Genomic DNA, 20,639 nt, shown 5'->3' with positions numbered 1-20,639 from the left:
ACGAGAGAGAGAGAGAGAGAGAGAGAGAGAGAGAAAAGCTCGTTTTAGTCTCATCGGGTATCATCGTCGTCATCAACATTGTATCTGGAGAAAATCTCACATAGCAATTCACTGCAAATTATATGACGTGCAGATACATTCAACTTTCCATTCGCATCAACGTCGTCGTCGTCATCGCCGTTCACACTCTCGAAGCCATTACAAATCTCAGAACCCATTTTAAACACCGGCAATTCATGCACACAAACAAATACGCACTATAATGGCCTCATAGCCACAAGATGCGTTCGCATAAATCCAAAATGGAATGATATACAATGCGCCGCCATTTCCATTCACTTTTCTTGGCTTATATCGATATATATATATATCCAAATAAACAATAAATTCGCATCCAGGCGTTTTGTAAGCGTTTAACGAAAAACTTTCCTTTTTGATGCAAAGTAGGAAGCTAGAATAAAAGCATAATCACAAGTGATATAAGTATGAAGATTAAAACGATAAAGAAGTCGATTTTTCTAAAACGAATTTGGTTTGACAACAACAATAACAGCGGAAAGAAGCTTTTTTTCGAAAGCCAATGTAAAGTTCAAAATAAAAATAATGCAACCCACCGTAGAACTTTTTACCTGATTTAAACTAACGAAACAATGCGTGAAATGATCCACATACGCATACACTCAGCACGCGAAATGAGATTCAACTGGGAGAGTTGAGTTTCTGGTTTTGATTGATTTGTTTTATCTAACATTGTCTGTATTTCGGTTTCTCTGTTTCTTTCCCTCGTGGCCTGCTACTATGATATATGGTAAATAGGTAGCTTGGATACACATAGATCGTCAAATGATACTGACGATTCATCGACATGTGATTTCGAAAATACCACGATATAGCATCACTTATGACAACGCAAACACATGGCAACTTCATGTCAATCAGGCGCAGCAAGATGATCGAGGATATTATATGTGCCAGGTTAGTAAATTACTTCTGAACAGTGCTAATGTGCAGATGACACACGAGCGAATGAACGAACGAGTGAGCGAACAAATGTCCGTTACCTATACGACCAACCGACCACCCGCCCGCCCGTTCACTCGTATGGCCACAACAGCACAACATTTTATCGGTAGTGTAAATCTGTTATGATGCGATGTCTGCACGATAATCGAAAATAAATGGTGCCCATAACGCATTTGACGCCCTTTTACCACTTGCATATAGATTTGTACGCTTATACGTATATATATATATATATATATATCAACAAGGGAAATGGTCATCATGCTTAATAACGCTTGAGCAAAATGATATCCAAAATCACTTAGCTCACGGATACGTGCAGATTTACATATTATGTTTATTTTGAGTAGTCAGACGTAACAGTCTCGCATTGAATCATTCTCCGTGTTTCCATGCTTGAATGTGTGTGTCTCTCCACATTTCTATTTCTATTTCTTTTTCTGAATACGCTACTTTATGCAGGTCAACACAAATCCGATGATAAGTCAAGTGGGATATTTACAAGTAGTGGGTGAGTTTTTATTCGATTTTCGATTTTGTCAAATATAATATTCATCCATATTTCCAGTCCATTTGAGATTGTTCGATGTGTCGAGGGCTCTTTTTCTCGCCCAATCGAAACCTTATCTTTTAGGCTTCGACCAAAAATGCTTTTTATGCCGTGTGAGATATAGATCATTTGGAAGAATACTATTATCGTCATTTCAACAATTCCATTCGGAAATAATGAAATGCCATTACTTTTATAGTTCCCCCGAATATTTTGGATATCGAGAGCACTCCTTCATCGGTGGCCGTACGCGAAAATCAGAATATCAACATGACCTGCCGTGCTGATGGATTTCCAGCCCCAAAAATTATCTGGAGACGGTATGTTTGAATTTTGCATCAACACACTCACAAAATATATCGAATAATTTGTCGGCTACACATTTTTTTTTCTCGCCCCATCGGTCATAATTAAATCACAAAATTCCGATTTGAAATATGAGAACACAGTCAGATGAAAAATGATCGTGAATACGAAATGAAATAAATTCCGACGCTTTTACAAAAATGGGAGAAAATATGTGATGCTTTGCAAATGGAGATCAGAACAATAAAAAAATTATATATATAGACTCTGCTCAAATATTTTCTAATTTTGCTGTGGCTTTTATTGTCTCATCATTCTACGGGTGTTTTCCTCATTCACAATATAATTCTCATTTTCTTTCTCTCTCTCTCTCTCTCTCTCTCTCTCTCTCTCTCTCTCTCTCTCGCACACTCAATCTATTCAATAAACTCAACAGGGAGGATGGCGAATCAATAACTGTGGAACGAAAAAAGAAAGGCAAAACATCACGTTAGTATTGTGTTTGGTTTTTGTTGTATATTCATTGGTTTTTGCGTTTTTACATTTCTCATTGAAAGCCAGCGTGGCCGACCAAACAATATGATGCGATAGCATCAAAAGAGAAAATAACTCGCAAAAATGTTGAAATGAAGACATTGCAATCTCAATTAAATTTAAACTCTCTCTGTTGTGTTTCTCAGTTGGTTTCTATTGTTCAGCGTGCAATGGGTGTGTGTTTGACTTTGAATGTGTTTTCGAACATAATACGTTTACACAGTTACATAAAAGGTAAACTTGTGGTTATGCACATTTTAGTGCTAATTGTGACAATTAAATTGACTCGACCCTGGATTCTTAACCAGTTTTCAAATTGGAATAATTACATGTTTTCGAAAAGAATTTATTTTTTGAATTACGAACAGCACTTACAGAGAACTTCTCTATATGGTTATAATTGAGATCAAACTCAATATTACTCAGAAGAAATGAGAACGGGTGAAAAGAAGTTTTCTATCCTTTTGCTAATACAGTAGAACCTCGATTATCCGTCAGGCACCGGACCAGAGCCTTGACGGATAATCGAAAAAGACGGATAATCGAGATTTTCATAAAATAAGGCAAAATAATCAAACTTCCATACTTTCTAATTAGTTTTTGATGAGAAACAAAGTGATGTAGAAAATATATAATAGATATGAGAACAGATTTGGTGCATTGTCCAATATATTGGACAATCTTGTATATAAAAGAAGTGCACCGAAAACGCAAAGCCTCTGATTTCAAATCTTATTGTGCGAATGTACAAGCGGCACACAATTGATTTCAAACATGTGTTTTGAGATTGCTGAGCATCTCAGCATTTCGTAAGGCACGGATATATCCGAGTATATCGACGACGCATACAGTGACGTGCGTTGCTACGCGCAGCCGCAACGACTCGACCGGAATGTTTATGTTGTTGCTGCGTGCAGCCACATCAACTGAACACACTTCGGTCGAGTCGTTGCGGCTGCGCGTAGCAACGCACGTCACTGTATGCGTCGTCGATATGCTCGGATATATCCGTGCCTTACGAAATGCTGAGATGCTCAGCAATCTTAAAACACATGTTTGATTGATTTTGATTGTGAAAGTTAGTTGGCAACTTTATTCGTATGTTCAAGTGAAATAAACTGAAAAATGAACTGAACAAAAACTTTTCCACCTTGAAAATGTATGACGGTTAACGGAGGTGACGGATAATGGGAGGACGGATAATCGAGGTTCTACTGTAGCTCTGAAATTAGATTTTCCCCCAAACCAATGTCAACACCAAAACTAGTGGGCGAAATATTTTTGTCAAATTTCGCTAGAAGAATCAAATCCGAGCGAACAATTTTAGAAATTCTATACAATTTGGTAATGAGTTTTTAGGTTCAATTGAGGTTGCATGATATTTCATTCACATCATCAGCATCAGCATTAGTGAGAATTCATGCAAAAGCGACCCGCAAACAAATATTGTGTATTGAATCATATAAATGAAACGGGCTTAAGTAGCTTTACGTATGGTTAAGAGCTACGATTTATCATGGCCGGATATTAGATCATCCGGCATTCGCTTAACTCATCTACAACGATCATTGATTATAGAAAAGATTAAGCCATTCATTTCTAAAAACAATATGTTTTCCTTTGTGTCTCGTTTCATTTATTCTCTATGGATTTCGCAAATTCACGCGTACAAAAACAAAAATGATGACGACGACAACGACGATGCCGACAGCGGTGTACGATGGAGAAGTGTTGCCGTTAACAAAAGTCAGCCGCAATGAGATGGGAGCATATCTATGTAATATCTCAACTATAATGCTTACAATTACTGTATTACTTATTGGGTCATTTTTTCGTCTTTTCTTTCTCTCTTTCTCGCTTTTTGTTGGTCACTTTTCAGGTATCGGTAAGAATGAGATAGCAAAATGGAGCGGCGTTTGCATCCAAACTACGTCAATTTGTTTATTTTCATGAAAAAAAAAATGAAAAAAATGTACGTTTTTTCTTGTAGCTACGAATGGGGTGCCTCCTAGCGTTTCCAAACGCATTATACTGGATGTCGAATGTAAGTGTGCACATAAATTACAATTTCGTCTCCATTTTTATCACTTTTGTGTCCCAGTCGACATCAGGCAGACAATATATGCGTACATCACTCTCTCTCTCTCTCCGTTCTTATCCGAGTGTTGTGAGTCGAGTGGTATCTCCAGAGCGAGTGTTCCTGCCGTCCGTCGATCATCCGTCGATGCAAAGCCAAAAAGATTAAATAAAGCACCAAGCAAAAAGCATTAATAATGAACATTCCTATAGATATATGTATTTCGATTGAATAACAAACATACGGTGTTCCACACACATCCATTCCCAATACGTCCAGTATGCGCACGCTGTGTGTGTGCTTGTACTACTGAATTGAGATGAAATATTTTCTTAAATCGCACGAAATTTATTTCTTCTCCACTTTACTAATGTCATTTTTTTTCCTTTCCTTTTCTTCTTTTTCTTCTTTCTCATATTTCTTTGCTGATGCTCCGTGTTTTCTTCCCTCTGCAATGCTCAACAATGTATTGATTTGATGTCTGTATCATCATTGCGTTGCCGGATGCCGACAAAAAAACCCATACGACGAATGAACGAAACAAAAAAATCATACACATCAAAAATTCAAACAAAAATTGTAATAACAACGTTTGGGTTCTCACGTATTTTCCGCGTTGCAACGGATGGCCCAAAATGCTATAACACGCATGTAAACACACATGCGATATGACGACCCAATCCAAACGACGAATCACACACGAAACAAACACGCGCCCCATCATCTGAATCATCGACAATCTCGACATACACACTTCCACACAAAAACACATGGAAAAACACACCGAATGGAACCAAACGGACGATGAATGAACAGTTTCACCAATGATATTCGTCCCAAATCAGCTAGTTGGCGCACCAGCTGGAACTGATGTCACAATTGATTGTAATACAGAAGCACATCCAAAGTACATTAAAAATCCATTTTATATAATTTTTTTTTCAGCATTTCTTTCTCACTCCGTATATTATTGTGTGAGTGTTGTCTGTGTTTAATACAAAATGTGTATGCATGAGTGTGTATGTTTTTGTATTATGATTTGTTTTTGTTTTCTCCTTTCCTTTCATTTCCATAGATTTATTTGTTATGTGCGATTTCGTTTCGTTGCAACACATTTCGTTTGAATCGTTTGCAATTTGTAGCTCGAATAAAGAAAATGAACAAACGACTGTGTGCATTGCAACATAAACATTTTGATATAGATATTCACTCATTTACGTTAGCGACATTAACTACAACATTTCGGCACTAAATTTGACTGTATAGATGCATCGAGTGCTGGTGAATGCGAGAGAAAAACACAAACACAGAAGAGAAGTGCCAAAAAAGAAATGAAACGAAACGAAAAAAAAAACAAAATCGGAGTAATGATGATGATAATAGTAATAATAATGGTGAAGAAAAAAATAAATACGACTCAATTCAAACTGAAAATTTATATGAACCAATAAGCGTGAGAAAAGGAAAAAAAAACGACATTACGTGTGTATGTATGCGAACATTTTCAAATTTCGCTCTTTCTCATCGAATACGGGTACAAACGACCGAAATTGCATATGTCCAACACACACACTCTCTCACACAAAAAAAAACGAAACCCAGTGGCATAAAGAAGTTGCTACGTTTGCTAAATGCATGCATTTCGAATGCTATGCTATCGATAAAACCCTTACATGCACTGATTTTGCTTGGGTTCAATATCTTTGCACACTTTCAAAATGATAAAACTTTCATATTTTCGATATCTTGTGCTTTTCCCATTTTCCCTCAAAATCATACTTTAATTTCGTTTCTCTTTGACATTGTATTCCTACTGCCGCTTCGTTTCGCATTTTTTTTCTTCTCTTTCCGTCTCTCTCTCTCTCTCTCTCTCTCCCGTTTCGCTCCATTCTTCTATGTCGACCTGCGTACCCTGTGAATGGCCCTCGATCGTTTCACCATACTTACATTTAACGATACACATTGTCTCATACTTAGTCATCGACAATATGGCATACAAGTGAGCATCGCATTCCTTGTGCACACATACAAAACGAGCAGCTCATTTCACATCCGTCGATATGCTACAAAATTTTCTTGCAAAATCGAAAACGAGTGAACTGAACTATCGTATAAAAAAATGTTGCGACCAACGATGCTTTTTTCTTCTCGGTTCATTCGTTTGTTCTTCTCTTTTTTTTGTTCTTCAACTTCTCTTTATTCTTCAACGGAAAAAAAAATTGAATGAAATACTATAACATTTCCAGTTGCACACATTGTCGTTATGACTGCAAATTATGTATACATCGTTGGATCGAGCGTTGTGTCACACAATCATTTGCACGAGCTTTTGTTATATGTGCACACTTGGTGAACGGTGTGAAATGTTATTGATATTCAATATTCATAAAGACAAAAGCAAACGATTTTATCATTCTGGGGAGACACCGTTCACCAAAACAGAGTATGAAAGCAGAAAAAATAGTAATAATATAGGGAACCCTTTTTGGATATGATGATACGGACAAAATTGGTTAAAATTTACTAAAATGAGTCGAGGAGATGAACTTATTTTGTATTTACCCCGATTTTATGATCGTGTGATATTTTTCCTCACTTTTCTACTGAAAATTTGAGCACATAATGAGCTTGGGTGAGGATTTTTATTTATATTTATGCCCAATGGAGAAAATATTGTAATCCATTTGAGTATAAAGAAAAATTTCTGCGCCCGATTCATCCAGTATTTAGGAATAGCTCGATTCTACTTTCAAGATTGTAAGTGTTACATTGTTTAATCTGCATTGAAAAAGAATATACGACGATGACGACGAGCACATACATTCCCGGAATGGAAATGAACGAACGAGTCCTGTAAATGATAAAATGCAAGCATTCCATCATAATTGGTTTCGATTTTTTCTTGCTCATCTATCCCGTGCCGACCAATGCAATGGCGATGATTCGTTCATCTGATACGGGCTACGATTGCAATAAAGCAGCTGTGACTGCATATCATCACTCGGTTTTATTCACACAAAACATTTTTTTGTTGTTCGTTTTTTTTTTTTTTGTGTTGTCGTTCATTTGTTTGGAGTTGTGCAAGTGAAACGCTATTTTTACCGTTTATGTTTTTTTTTCTAGTATTATTTAAATAGCATCTATCTCAGTAGAAAATCTCTTTTTCATTGCGCTTTCTTTTTTTACAGAGCAATAATATATTGGGTTTATAATTCTGTCATGGTATTGCCGAGCAAAAAGTACAAGATCGACTTCACGGAAAACTCCTACAGGTGAATAACACAAATGCTATTTCTTCTCTTTTTTTCTCGCATATAAATATCATTTATGCCTTCACATTTTTTTCCCAAACGCTTCATTCGTATTCGCATCCCTCTCTCTCTCTCCCTTCCTTCACATCGAAATGGCGTTTCCTGCGGTGAAACATTCTCTGTGATGGTGGTGTTTTTATTCTGTCTGATTTTCTTCGCGAATTTCCTTATTGTCTACAAAGTGGTTTCGAAACAAACATATTTGTGTATGTATTTTACACACGTTTTTTTTTCTCTCTCTAGCTTTCTTTCTTTCTCCGCACCGTTTTCGACATTCGCAAAACAAATAGACGTGAAATAAAAGAATCCTCCACCTGCACCGATGAACGATATAAAGTGAACTGGGGAATATAAATGCGAAGTTCGCATCGCATGCAAACAGAATGCAAAGAAAAGAGAGAGAGAGAGAGAGAGAGAAAAAAAACCACTAACAAAATTCACATTGAAATATCCGAGCGTTTTGTTGCGAAAATGCATCAAGGTGTATGTGTTTTTGTTGTTGCTTTTGTTAAATTGGTTTCCAATGCTATTTCTACCGATTCTCTCTCTGCCTCACTCCATGGAAAATTCTCATGAAATACGTATTTCCTATTTAAGCAACTATACGATATTCAGTCAGCGCCAGTGGAGCAATGTTTCCAACACTTTGGCAAAATCAGATTGACATCTTCTAACAGTTTCTGGATATTGGCAAAAATGAACACATGAACATTACATTGCTGCGGCTGTGGTGATAGTTGTTGTTGTTGTTATTGTTATTGTTGAAACACATGCAAATCTTCTTTCAAATAGATTTTACAAGACTTGAGTGGTATGGCTTGTGCGATGCAAAAAAGATAGAAAAATCAGGTGACGAAAATCCGTTCGGTGCACACGTTTCAGTGCCACCGGTCCACAGTAGCACACAGTGTGGCAAACCACAAATATGCTTCAGATTTGTATCGCATTACTGTGAATTTGTTTGATGGTGTCTTGTAATGCGTGCGTTAAACCTTGTTATGTGCACGCAAATGTATCCGAAATGCTTGAATGATTTTATTTCCGATAAACAGCTCTGGTTCAACTCAAATATCAAGAGATGTATTTGTATTTGTAGTGGCAATCAAATAGATTCGTTGGTGTTCTTCGGAATTTTTTTTCACATGTCCAAATTAGAAATGAATAACATAAGACATGTTGCCACTGGTTTTAGCAGTTTGGACATTTCCAACGACATACAAACTCGATTTCTATTCATTTTATTTTTCTCCTCTTTCGCCAACAAAGAGATGGTTTTGTTATTCAATGATTTGATACGTTTCCTCAGTGAATCCCGGAAAGAATGGTGAAGAAGAAAAAAAAACCCTGTTCTGTTGACATCGGATGCCATGCAGTTTACTGCACAAATGTCCAGATCGAAAGCAAATAGCTCTTGCATCAACATCTCTCACTCTCTCTCTCTTTCGTCGTCTTTCGTCGGCATTCCATGGGCGGATGCAGGGAAATACAAATGATATTAATATTCATGAGGATGTGAATATTCCATTTCGACGCATATCTCGTGTGCGACAGAGAGGAAGACAGACCCGGAGCGCGTTCATATTATTTTTGTCATAAGGCGTGTGTCACCAAAGTTTGCGAAGAAACTCATCGGAAAGCATTATGCAAGGGAATCACTTGATAATAAATTTTGAGATAGATTTTCACTTATCACTCTATTCATATGGACACGTACACCAACTAATTCCATATTATTAACAACTCCCGGCTCTACAAACATAGAGAGAGAGAGACATAGCAGTTTGCTGCTCACAATATCGATATGATATTTTTTAAATGAATTTTCCATAACGTGCCGCAATCAACCAAGACGAAGAGGCTAGGAAGTTGATGTGAAAGCAAATATATACAAAAAACAAACAAGCATTATTATCATCGTTATAACGTTTTCTTTAACAATTTTTGCTCACTTTTTCCCTCATTCTGTTCATTTTTCTGGTTTTGTTCTCTCGATGCCATCATGTGTACATCGGAAATATGCCATGATGATGACGACGACAACGATGACGACAAATGGAACAAAAAAAAACCCGTATTCGTATCTTAAACAGAGCACACATGAAGCTCACAATAAGGAATTTGCAGTATGGGGACTTTGGCAACTACAGATGCATATCGAAAAATTCTTTAGGTGAAACGGAGGGATCAATACGCGTCTATGGTAAGCGATTCACTATCCGTATGCATGTGCATCTCAATATCTTGAGATGATGATTATTTGTTCAAAAACTTTTTCATCAAATTTTTCGTCGTCGTGGTAGTCGACGACAGCGACGGTGTTCGTTCTTTTACATTATCTAAGATTCTCGTTTTTGCCATCTTTTTTTTCATTACTTGTGTGTGTGTGTGTACCATCTCGTTTTCTTTTTTCCCATCCATCGAAATGCACTTTCTTTTGCCATCATTTTTCTTTATGGTAGTTTCAAACATTCTTCTTTTAATTTGTTCGCTGTAACTAGTGCAACGTGGATGAGTATGATTGTGGAAAAACATTGCGCATGTATGTGTGTGTGTGTGTGTATGTGTATGCATAGCATTAGTTTGTAAAGCTCCGTGAAAGACGGAAACCGCTCAAATGAAGCATGGATGCAAGTAAATAAATAGACTTTACACTCAATTCACAGCGGGCAGAATCGTTGTTCAGAAAGTAGAAAGAATGAATGTACTGAATTCGATTGAGACGAAATGATGTGACGATGACGAGCGAACACAAGCAAGAAAAGTGTGATGACAACCCGAGTTGTTCTTGTGCATCTTATCATCTATGGCCAGAAAAAAGCACGCCTGATGCAAAGATATGTATGTCGATGATGGAATGAGAAAGGCTAAAAAAAACGAGCACATTTCAAATGAATTTTGATATAAAGGCGTTGCGCACATTGCATATTACGAGCAGTTTGCCTGCAAAAGTACAAAGAAGAAGAAGACGACGATGAAAAAAAAAGCCCGATGAGGGATAAAAAGGAATAAAAGATCGAGAGAGAGAAAAAGATTATGTATGAAATGTAACATACGTAAGAAATTTCGGATTATTCCGTTTATTGGAGTGCTATTATCCATTTTTTTTCTGTTCCTCTGTGCTGTATGTTATTTGCGCAATTTTTGCACCATGTGAATGAATGAACGATGAAAATTATTGACGCTCGATGTCACATGCGACAAGCGTGAAAATAAATCAAAACGATAGGTTGTAATGTGGATAACTGCTGTGGCTGACTGCCACTCCTTTTGATTGTTTCACTGCAAAACATACATATCAGACAGATAATCAAATGCGAGCAACAAAAAAACGATGGTAGATATGGTGAGGGCGTTTTTATTTCTGCCATAATTTTTGAAAATGAACAAGGCATTTCAAGCGCTCAATTTAATAAATATTTGCGCGAGCTTATTCTATACATCACATGTATATATGCATGCAATGCCGTGCGTTTTGTCTAGACCTCAGACATTGATTTGACGTAAATAAAAGCTGCCATGATTACTAAAATCAATGATTTTCCTTTTTATTTAATAATCGAAATGATAGATGCATGCAATGAATTAAGTATATGACAGAGACACAGTGCGCGAATGGAAAAGAAATGCGTTCGATGTTTCAGTAAATCGCGGTTGCGAATTAATTCATTTGATTGAATCAAATAAGTGGCGAAATACGTCGATTTCAAATTGATTGGAAAAAAGGCGGTCGAATTTGCCATTCCATTTAAGGTGAACTGAATTCAATTCGAAGTTTATTAATCTTTAATAAGCCTATCTATGGAATAAAATGGCACGGGGTCTTATCCATTTGTAACTAGAACAAAATATTCAGTGATTGAAGATAAGGTAAATGTTTGTCGTTAGATCAACGTATCGAAAATGTTCGCTGTATTAAAATTGCTCCGTTTTGATGTTGAATTTCTGATTAGATTTTTTTTTCTGTCCAATCGAAAGTTTCATTTTCTTATTCAAATCCATTATCCAGATGAAGATGAACGAGAAAAGGATACTCTCTCTCAATCTTTTCGCAATCTCTCTCTTTCGCCCTCACATCCATTGATTGGTCTTCTTTCTCTTTGTGCTTTTGCCCCTATATTGATAAGGAAAGTGGATTTATAATATACATTTGTCGAATTGGCCGTAGCAAAAGCAGCAGCAGCAGCAACACAGTTCACAGTGCAATTTTGTGACAGAAAAGTTTTCAACAACAAGTTTATTTATTGAATGAAATGAAAATCAATTAAACTTTTCTATCAATGCGGCATTTAAGTTGTTGCCTTGTATTGAAGGCAGTGCATAAAATAGCAACAATGCCATCTCATCTGCAAACACTAATGAAGTACCGGATCCATGGTTTTCTTTTGCTATGTTCGACGAATATCATTGCAACGGCAAACATAAAATCCCGTTCTATTGCTTTTTCTCACCCACTCTTCACTCTCACCCCATCTCCCAACCGATCGCGCTATATATCGTTATCTACTCGCTCTCTAAAATTTAATTAATCGGAAGTATCGAATTTAAACTTTCATGCCAGTTTAATGCACAACCGAACCGCTATTTCGAGCGTTTTGCTATCAAATTTAGTTTTTTGGATATTCTGTTTGTTGCTTTACGAAATGAGAGAATGAGTGTGCGAAATATTTAGTGTATGTTATATTGTGAATGTTTTTTTTCTGTTACTCTGCGTTTTCTTCTCGTTCATCCAGCGGTTTTTCAAAAGTTAAAATAACTTTGTGCATTCAAACATAACGTGTTTGAATGAAATGCCATTATTTTATAGGCAAAAAGTTGTTTTGCTTATTTCATGGCTAAACATTTGCAGAACCGGTGCAAAGATTTGGGTGAAAATGTGCTCAATCGACAATTTTTATTGAATGTCAAAGTCAGAACGGAACGAACAATTTTCCAAACAAAGTAGCTGATTCGGTTGTTTATTCGGCTGTATGCCCTGAAAATTCGATCAAACCCATTGCCAGTGGAGCGATATTCACGGAGATTTTCCACTATGAGAATAAACTCATCCATCCTAATCAAATAAAACTGCTACAGAATATTATCCAAATTTACTTGATGCATATATTCCAAGTGAAAAATGCTAAAATATTCACAGGGAGAGATAGAGAGAAAATGTGGAATGGTGGCAGAGTGTGGTTCGCTGTACCGAGAGAGATAGAGAGAGTGAGATGAGTGCAGTGTACGGATATAGTATGTGTGTTTGCAATGTATGTATGCATGAAATGTTGGCCTTTATTTTACATAATTGGATATTCATTTCATTTGGTATTGGAGTTTCGGCCAACGTATTAATCATTCATTGCATGTATCGTATTGAGTGTATGCGCTAGGGAAAAATCACCATCATTCAAAATACGTGAATTTTTTCGAAACGTTAAAATTAGTTTGTAAAAGCTCTACGATTTTCTTCACTCACTCTCTCTCTCTCTCTCTCTCTCTCTCTCTCTCTCTCTTTCTCCTTTCGTTCGTCGTTTGTCTTTTTCCCTCGAATTACACGTAGATTCTTTCTCTTCTCTTTCTTTTCGCTCGCGAACGGACACGCTTGACTTTATTTTTTTCTTGTGCTTGGCGAATGAAAGAGCTGTGGGGAACAAGCGTCGTGAACATGCTGTAAACTTTGAAATATCAGTGTTTTGAATTAAACTTGGAACTGAGAGTGGAGCAAGCAGTATGCTGGATGTGTATGTGCGGAGATTGTGCCTTACAGTCAAGAAGTACCAGCAATCGCACATTTATGCAGTTTATTTAGTATATTGATAGTATTCGCACTGGCTGTATGTGTCTATAACATTATGTGCCGTTGGTTTTTATTTGTCTTCAGTGTGTATGCTTCCCTTTGCCATTCATTCCTTCGTTCGTTCGTTCATTCGTTTCTTCGATGGGCAAAGTTCCAAGCATAATGTAAAAATGTATAGAGAACATGTTGAATAGTCTCTTAAATATAAATATGTTTAAAATATAAATCGCAAATGTACATGCATGGGCATGTGAATGTTTCTCTTTTTTTATTTCATGTGTGCTTAATGCGTTTTCCACACACACTCTCTCTCTCTCCGCCTGAGAATCTTACTTCTTCTTCTTATTATTTTTTTTTTCTGATGTTTTCTTTTTTCTTCAAACCAATTTTCGTTCTTTTTCCTTCAACAGAAATTCCCCTACCGTCAACGTCCAAGCAACTAACCCATGTGATCAGCGAACCGAAAGAAACAAGTAAGTGGCTATGCCGTACAAGTATAATATATTCAATATGTTCTCCCCATTGCAATTTTACATGGCATCATAAATATCCATACGAAAACGAAATACTCATGTTTTGCATTCAAGCGTTCATGTGATTTTTTTGCGTCTCTGTCTCTGCCTCACTCCCTTTTTGCCGAATAGAGTCTCAATTTGCGATTTGATCTCTTCTAACCCCTTCATATTTATTTTTCTTGTTCAGTATTTTGTTTGCCTTACCAAATTCCTTCCATTCCAATCGGCTTGTGTATCATGGATTTTTGATTTCTTCGATCTCTCTCTCTCTCTCTCTGTCTCTCTTTTTCTCTCCTTCTCTCTCCCTATCTGTATCGATGAATTTCCGAAATTGAATATATTTGACCGACGCTGCGTATGTTCTTCGCGAATTCGGTATTTTTGCAGCGGAGTTTCTTTATTTCTCTTCGTTCAGTGGATTTCTCGTTCTCATCACATTTACCTTTTGCAACGAGACCAAACTTTTGCAACTTCCAAATTTATCAGTTTTCGAAACGACACAACAACAAGACACTCACACGATCATGCATTATTGAGAACGAAATCAGATTCTTCAAAGGCACAGAATCACTGATGCTGTTACTCCTTTTTTCAACCTCGTGCCTGTATGTGTTTGCACTGTTTTTCTTTCTCATTCTCGTGCCAATATCGTTGTGCTCATGTCGAAGCGCTCAATTGCCAGTCCACATATAAGGCAAACGTGTTCGAATAAAGAGCATGTTGGATTGCAGAATGTACACGCTTCATAAACCATAATTCACTTCTACAAGCCGTGTGTGTGTGTGTATGTTCTTCTTCGTTATTCCTTTTATGTGTCTTCTTTTCTAATCTATGGATGCTCATGTATGGGCAGTTAAAATACAGAACGAGTGAGAGGGCGAGCAAGAGATCGTATAAGCACGCTGGTCACACAGGGGTTGACCATAACATTCTTAACATTCCCATTTACTTCATGTTTGCCATTGCCTTGATTTGTTATGTCGTGTGCAAGGATACACAAAAAAATATTTCTGATGTTTTTATCCTATTTTGCGGATTTTCGCATATAATTTACTCATTGTGGTCCGTTTGTGCTGCACCAGTCACTCCGTCCGAAGATATTCTTTGAGCAGTTTTCTTTCAGAATTTTTTCTCTCTTCTCCCTTCTCCCTCCTTCTTCTTCCATCTCTTTTTTTTCCATTCTCTGTGCCTTTTTTGTTGTTGTCTACATCTTAAATCCCATGAAATAAGATATAGGACATTTGACGTTAAACGTCTTTCATTTTATTCGCTAAAGCAAAATGCTCGTACTGTTGATTTGCTGTTATTTCTTTGGCTCAGCAGCAGCAGCAGCTCAATTTTCCAGTGTTCACTGCTTTAACTTTCGACTACATCAAAGACAAGACAAAGAAACGATTATCGTTGCTAAAATACACACAACCAACTATATTGTCTGAATCGTCGTCTGAATCTGATTTTATTTTCTGTTTGCAAAATGCAATCATTGGACAGAGATTTTTGCTGTCGTTTCCTTCTATTTATCAGCGTTTTTCATCAAAGCAACACAATAATGTTAAACGTAATGATTTGTCTCATAAGAACACGATCGTTATATGTACGAGAAAACGCTCAGGGAATTTCCTGTAATCGCTTCGGTTAACTTGTTTGTTTGCTTGATTTGTTTTGATTTTCGATTGAGGACGAGCGCTCAAACTCGCTTAACGAACAAGCAACCAAGCAGATTTTCGATGGCTCCCTCCCCCTCTCTCTCTCTCTCTCTCTCTCTCTCTCTCTCCGTCTGTCTTTCTTTCCACTCTTCTTTTTTTCGTGAATGTGTTTTTTAGAGAACTTTTATGAAAAAATTATTCCATGCATTTACCCAAATGAACAGACAAAAAAGCAAACAAATTGTAATGAAACACCAGAGACCCCAGCCAAGTCATTCTCAATTGATGCTGTTAAAACAATTGCTTAATATGTTGATGTATATTCGCTTATTTTTCTCGCGTTTTTAATACGCGCTCACCAAAGTGCCTGGCCATGGTGAAAAGCTTTTGTTATCATCGGAAAATGACTCCCAAAGTGATGATTTCCGTCAAGGAAACGTTGCAACAATTTTTGGGGCAGAACAATATGTTTACACCAACAGTGTTGTCTGCTTTTTTTTGTTGGCCTTTTTTTCGTCTACTTTTTTTCGTCTACTTTTTTTTTTCTTATTTTCTTTTGTTGTGCACGACATTTGATCAATTTGTAATTGTGCTTGTGTTCGACATAGATTCGGTGTTACGCAACGACACAACTCGAGTTGTTCAACCTGAAGTCATATTTCGTTCTGACACACTGGGTCAAACGAGCAGCAACACAATTGCCGGCTCGTCAAACAATGCCATCGATCAACGCAAAGGCTCCGTAGCAATTGGTCAGAGTGTCTTCTACACGGAATATCCACCACAAGACTATGGAAATTCGGGTGAGTGCAATTTTGAAAAGTAACTGCTTCCGGCTTGGACATATTTTTGTTATTCCATTTTCAATGAAAATTAGCTACATACTGGGGGCAAGACACGGTATCAATTTGTCATAATTCAACTATTTTGAACGATTTTTTCATTGTGGAATTCCAACTTATGGAATTAGAACATAAGTTTTTGCAAATTTGTTAGTTTTTTCTTCCACACATTTAGTATTACCAATGCATTCCTTATGGAGATTTTTGTTTTGTTTATTTATTGTTGATTGTAAACAAATCTGCCTATCTTTTTGCATTGTCTCTGTGCATTTCTTATGGACATATACTATGTACAGTGCAATGCGTTGATATAGGCAGACTTGTTGACAAAGAACGGTAAATAAACAAAACAACCTCCATAAGAAAATGTATTGGCAATGCTTAATGTATGGAACAAAAAAGTTTCAGTCTCTCTAATTTCTGCTAACTTTGCTATTTTTAAACGAAATATCACTATTTTTTTAATCGTGTCTGTCCCCTAGGCTACATATCATTGAAAAGATGATTAGATTTCTTAAAGCAGTTAAAAAAATTCAATTAAATTTATTGGGTTCATTTTTTTCGTTTGCTTTGCAGGCAATTCACCGCATCAATTCGCATTGATTGGATGCGCCAAACTGCTATCGATACTTTTCCTCGGCAAGTATTTGTTATTGTCATAAAACCATATCCCGAAAAATACACATTGTTAATTTTAATTGTACATATTTTCCGAGAGTCTAATGTGTAAGTGTATGTGATTTTTGTGTATTCTCGGTTTTTGGAACTTGGAACTATATTCCGATAAATTGTAAAAAGCTTTTCTTATTAGAATTTAAACAGAAAGAAAAAAACACCTAAAATAAAAAAACCAAATCATTCGTTTCGCATATAAAAACGGTGCTACCGTATTTTGTTTTAAATTCCAAGAGAAAGAAAAAAAATGCATTAAAAGAAATATAAATTTTTATTCCACAAAAAAAAGACCAAGTTGAGCACATTGGAAATCTGAAAATATCTATGCAATGATTAAGAATAGTGTCAAAAAAAACAGACAAAGTATATTTTAAACGAATTACTATTACATGAAATAACAACCAAATGAAAAACAAAAACCTGCATCACGAATTGTGTAAAATATCGTTGAAATGAGGAAAATTATTACATTTTGTATCATTTTCGCGCGCGTTACTCTGATTTGCATATAATAATAATTAAATGAATTAACATCTGTATCGACTAAAAATATTGACTATAAAATGTTGAAAATGAGCTGATGTCAATAACATTCCACTCAAAATCAGCCCCCTTCCCACGTGCGTTCCCATCAAATAAATAATATGATTAGCATCGAGTGAAAATAGTTTGTGATATCAGCCGATGACATGTTATGTCGTGCTCTTGCAAACGTGTTGATGGGCCCAATGATGATAATGGAAATTATTCAAAAATTCATTTTGTCGAAATATGAATGAGTCAGCCGGATTAATGAATCGTTTTGGATTTGAAACAAAATTCAGAATGATTCGTGTTATGAAAATTCACTGGATTTTGGATGATTGTTTAGCTTTTTTTTTTTCATGAATTGACTCATTGACAGTGTCGTGACATGTAATTTCCGCTTAACAAAAACCGAAAAAAACGGTTGACAAGGTAATATTAAATACCATTTCAGATGCACACGAATTGACAAAAAATATTTCAAATTTATTTTTATGCTGAAAAAAACATTAAATGTGAATTTTAACTATTTAATGAATCGATTTGTTTTCAGTTTTGTATATTTTATTTAAATGAGCAAACGAAAAGAAACCACATTATAACTTATTGTTGAGCATTTAGCTTAAAATTGTACTAGTTTCATTATATTTTTCAGCTAAATAGTTCCCTTGGTCCAAAACTCAAATCAACCATTCTGCACAGCCAATTGCACCTAAAAAGAAACTTAAATACTCTGTTTATAAATAATAAAAAAAATCCTAACAATAATGATTTAGACTATTGAAAATCCAAAGCTAAACAGCTCACCATTGAAGTTATTCTTAAATGTTTCAAGTCATGATATGGGTAAGAATGATTGTTAAATCAAGAAAGAAAAAAAACTTATGTTGAACATTTGTAATTGCGCAAAATGTGCGCAGAATTGTCATTTTGTTTGCGATTGCAAGCAAACGAAACGGCTACAAAGTTTGGCCGTCGTTTTGAATGTACTTGGACTGAATAGAAAAAAAAGTTCAATCAGCTTAGTCGATTGAAGGGACTTTGTGGCTCATGCTGATTGAATTTATATATACATATGTCAAATGCTGGCCAAAGCCTCTTAAACTAGTTAACCCACATAGACATACACACATACACAGCATTTGTCCACATGAAAATTCCCGTATATGTAAAAAAAGAGAACTTGTTTTACATGAAGAAAAAAAAAACAAGAAGAAACAGCAGCGAAAAGAGATAAACTTAGACAACGCGCAGTACATAAGGTCCCGCTGATATTGTTTTTAAATTCGTTAGATGTTTAAAAACGCCTATATATCATTTTCTTTGTGCAAACGAGACTATGATGATTCTCGATGAATGTATAATATCACTTTCACTTACGTAGAACGAAACAGATCTCATCTTCCACCAACAACAACATATATTAGTTGATTATTTTTCTACAAACATAAAGAAAGCACAAAGCCAATCTTACAATATAACAACGAACATCAGCGAACATTTTGGTGCTCAAATTCATCAAACGTCATTCGTTTGGTTGTAGTAAAATTTTTATTTGTCGTTTTGTAAATAAGAAGTGCATTAACATTGACTCAATTTCCAGGTATTAGAATGTATCCTCTGAATTGAAAGCTTTTTGGCTCCTGAGGGCCAATCATTTCATGCAATATGTTTGACTAGTTCCTCATCGTCTTCACATCCGAAAAGCATGTGTTCTCTCTTCCATCTCACCCGCTCTTCCCCACTTTTATCTATCTTTCATTCTGCTTCTCAATCGATGTTTATCTACAATTCTAACAATGCAACTATAGTAGTATCGGTGGTAAAAAGCCCAGCTTAACACTTATTATTGACTAGAGATTTAGTTTGAAATACTGTTCGGCATTTGTCCAAGGGGCGAGTTACTACTGAAACTGGATCATTACGGGACTGGATTCAGTACTTTTCAGTACCTGGTAATTTTTTTTCAGTAGTTTTAATATCTCATATATTATATGAATGGTTTGGAGCGAAAATGTATCGGGTGTATGCATTAGTTTTAAAGAATTTCCACTACAGATGGCGTAACTTGTACTATAACGCATCGGGCTATACTGTAACTATATTCACGTAAAAGCCACATCATTTGACATTAGTTTTCAGTAGGTGTTATTTTACCAAAGCGTAAACAACATAATTTTTTTCACTTACAATCATGTCAAAATACTTGCCGAAAAAACAGCATTTGCGGGAAGTTTTACTTTTCTTCTATAGTTCGAAGAAAACTGCTGCTCAAAGTCATCGTTTGCTTTTAAAAACTTATGGTAGCTCTAATGCTCCATCGTCTAATACATGTGAGTACTGGTTTCGACGCTTCCAAATTGGAGATTTTGACGTGGAAGACAAAGAACGGTCAGGTCAGGTCAGCCAAAAAAGTTTGAAGAAGACGAATCGCAAGCATTATTGGATGAAGATCCATGTCAAACGCAAAAAGAACTTGCATTGGAGTTGAACGTAGACCAAGCAACCATTTCCAGACGTTTGCATGCAATGGGAAAGATTCGCAAGCTGGGAAAGTGGGTTCCACATCAACTGTCTGAAGAGCAGCGCAAAGCACGGATCGTCACATGCAAAAAACATCTTGCAGAGCACAAAAACACAGTTTTTTATATCGAATTGTTACCGGCGATGAAAAGTGGGTTTATTACGAAAACCCCAAGCGTAAAGTAGCGTATGTTGATCCCGGCCAACCGGCGCTATCCCAGCCAAAACGAGATATTCATTGCGATAAGGTTATGCTGTGCATCTGGTGGGATATGAAAGGAGTCGTGTATTATGAGCTCCTAAAACCAGATCAAACGATTAATAAGGAACGCTATC

The 20,639-nt window shown here is 36.3% G+C and overlaps 1 protein-coding gene across 1 annotated transcript in view; it reads left to right on the top strand.

Moving 5' to 3' along the window:
• The window catches only part of LOC129578496 (lachesin), a 69,169-nt gene extending 49,231 nt beyond the window's left edge, over positions 1-19,938 (top strand). The window contains exons 5-17 of the mRNA XM_055467189.1: positions 817-975; positions 1,486-1,534; positions 1,773-1,893; positions 2,316-2,368; positions 4,125-4,190; positions 4,293-4,298; positions 4,404-4,457; positions 5,307-5,397; positions 7,679-7,762; positions 9,892-10,001; positions 13,988-14,050; positions 16,347-16,541; positions 17,157-19,938. Of these exons, the coding sequence (XP_055323164.1) occupies positions 817-975; positions 1,486-1,534; positions 1,773-1,893; positions 2,316-2,368; positions 4,125-4,190; positions 4,293-4,298; positions 4,404-4,457; positions 5,307-5,397; positions 7,679-7,762; positions 9,892-10,001; positions 13,988-14,050; positions 16,347-16,541; positions 17,157-17,242 (1,137 nt within the window). The 3' untranslated portion in view covers positions 17,243-19,938. The remainder of the gene's footprint in view (positions 1-816; positions 976-1,485; positions 1,535-1,772; positions 1,894-2,315; positions 2,369-4,124; positions 4,191-4,292; positions 4,299-4,403; positions 4,458-5,306; positions 5,398-7,678; positions 7,763-9,891; positions 10,002-13,987; positions 14,051-16,346; positions 16,542-17,156) is intronic.
• The last annotated feature ends 701 nt before the right edge of the window (positions 19,939-20,639 follow it).

Source organism: Sitodiplosis mosellana, unplaced genomic scaffold (assembly GCF_009176505.1).
Source record: "Sitodiplosis mosellana isolate CC-2019 unplaced genomic scaffold, AAFC_SMos_1.0 Smas_scaffold_6226, whole genome shotgun sequence".
Classification (NCBI taxonomy): Eukaryota; Metazoa; Arthropoda; class Insecta; order Diptera; family Cecidomyiidae; genus Sitodiplosis; species Sitodiplosis mosellana.
This window is presented reverse-complemented; position numbering and strand designations above follow the sequence as displayed.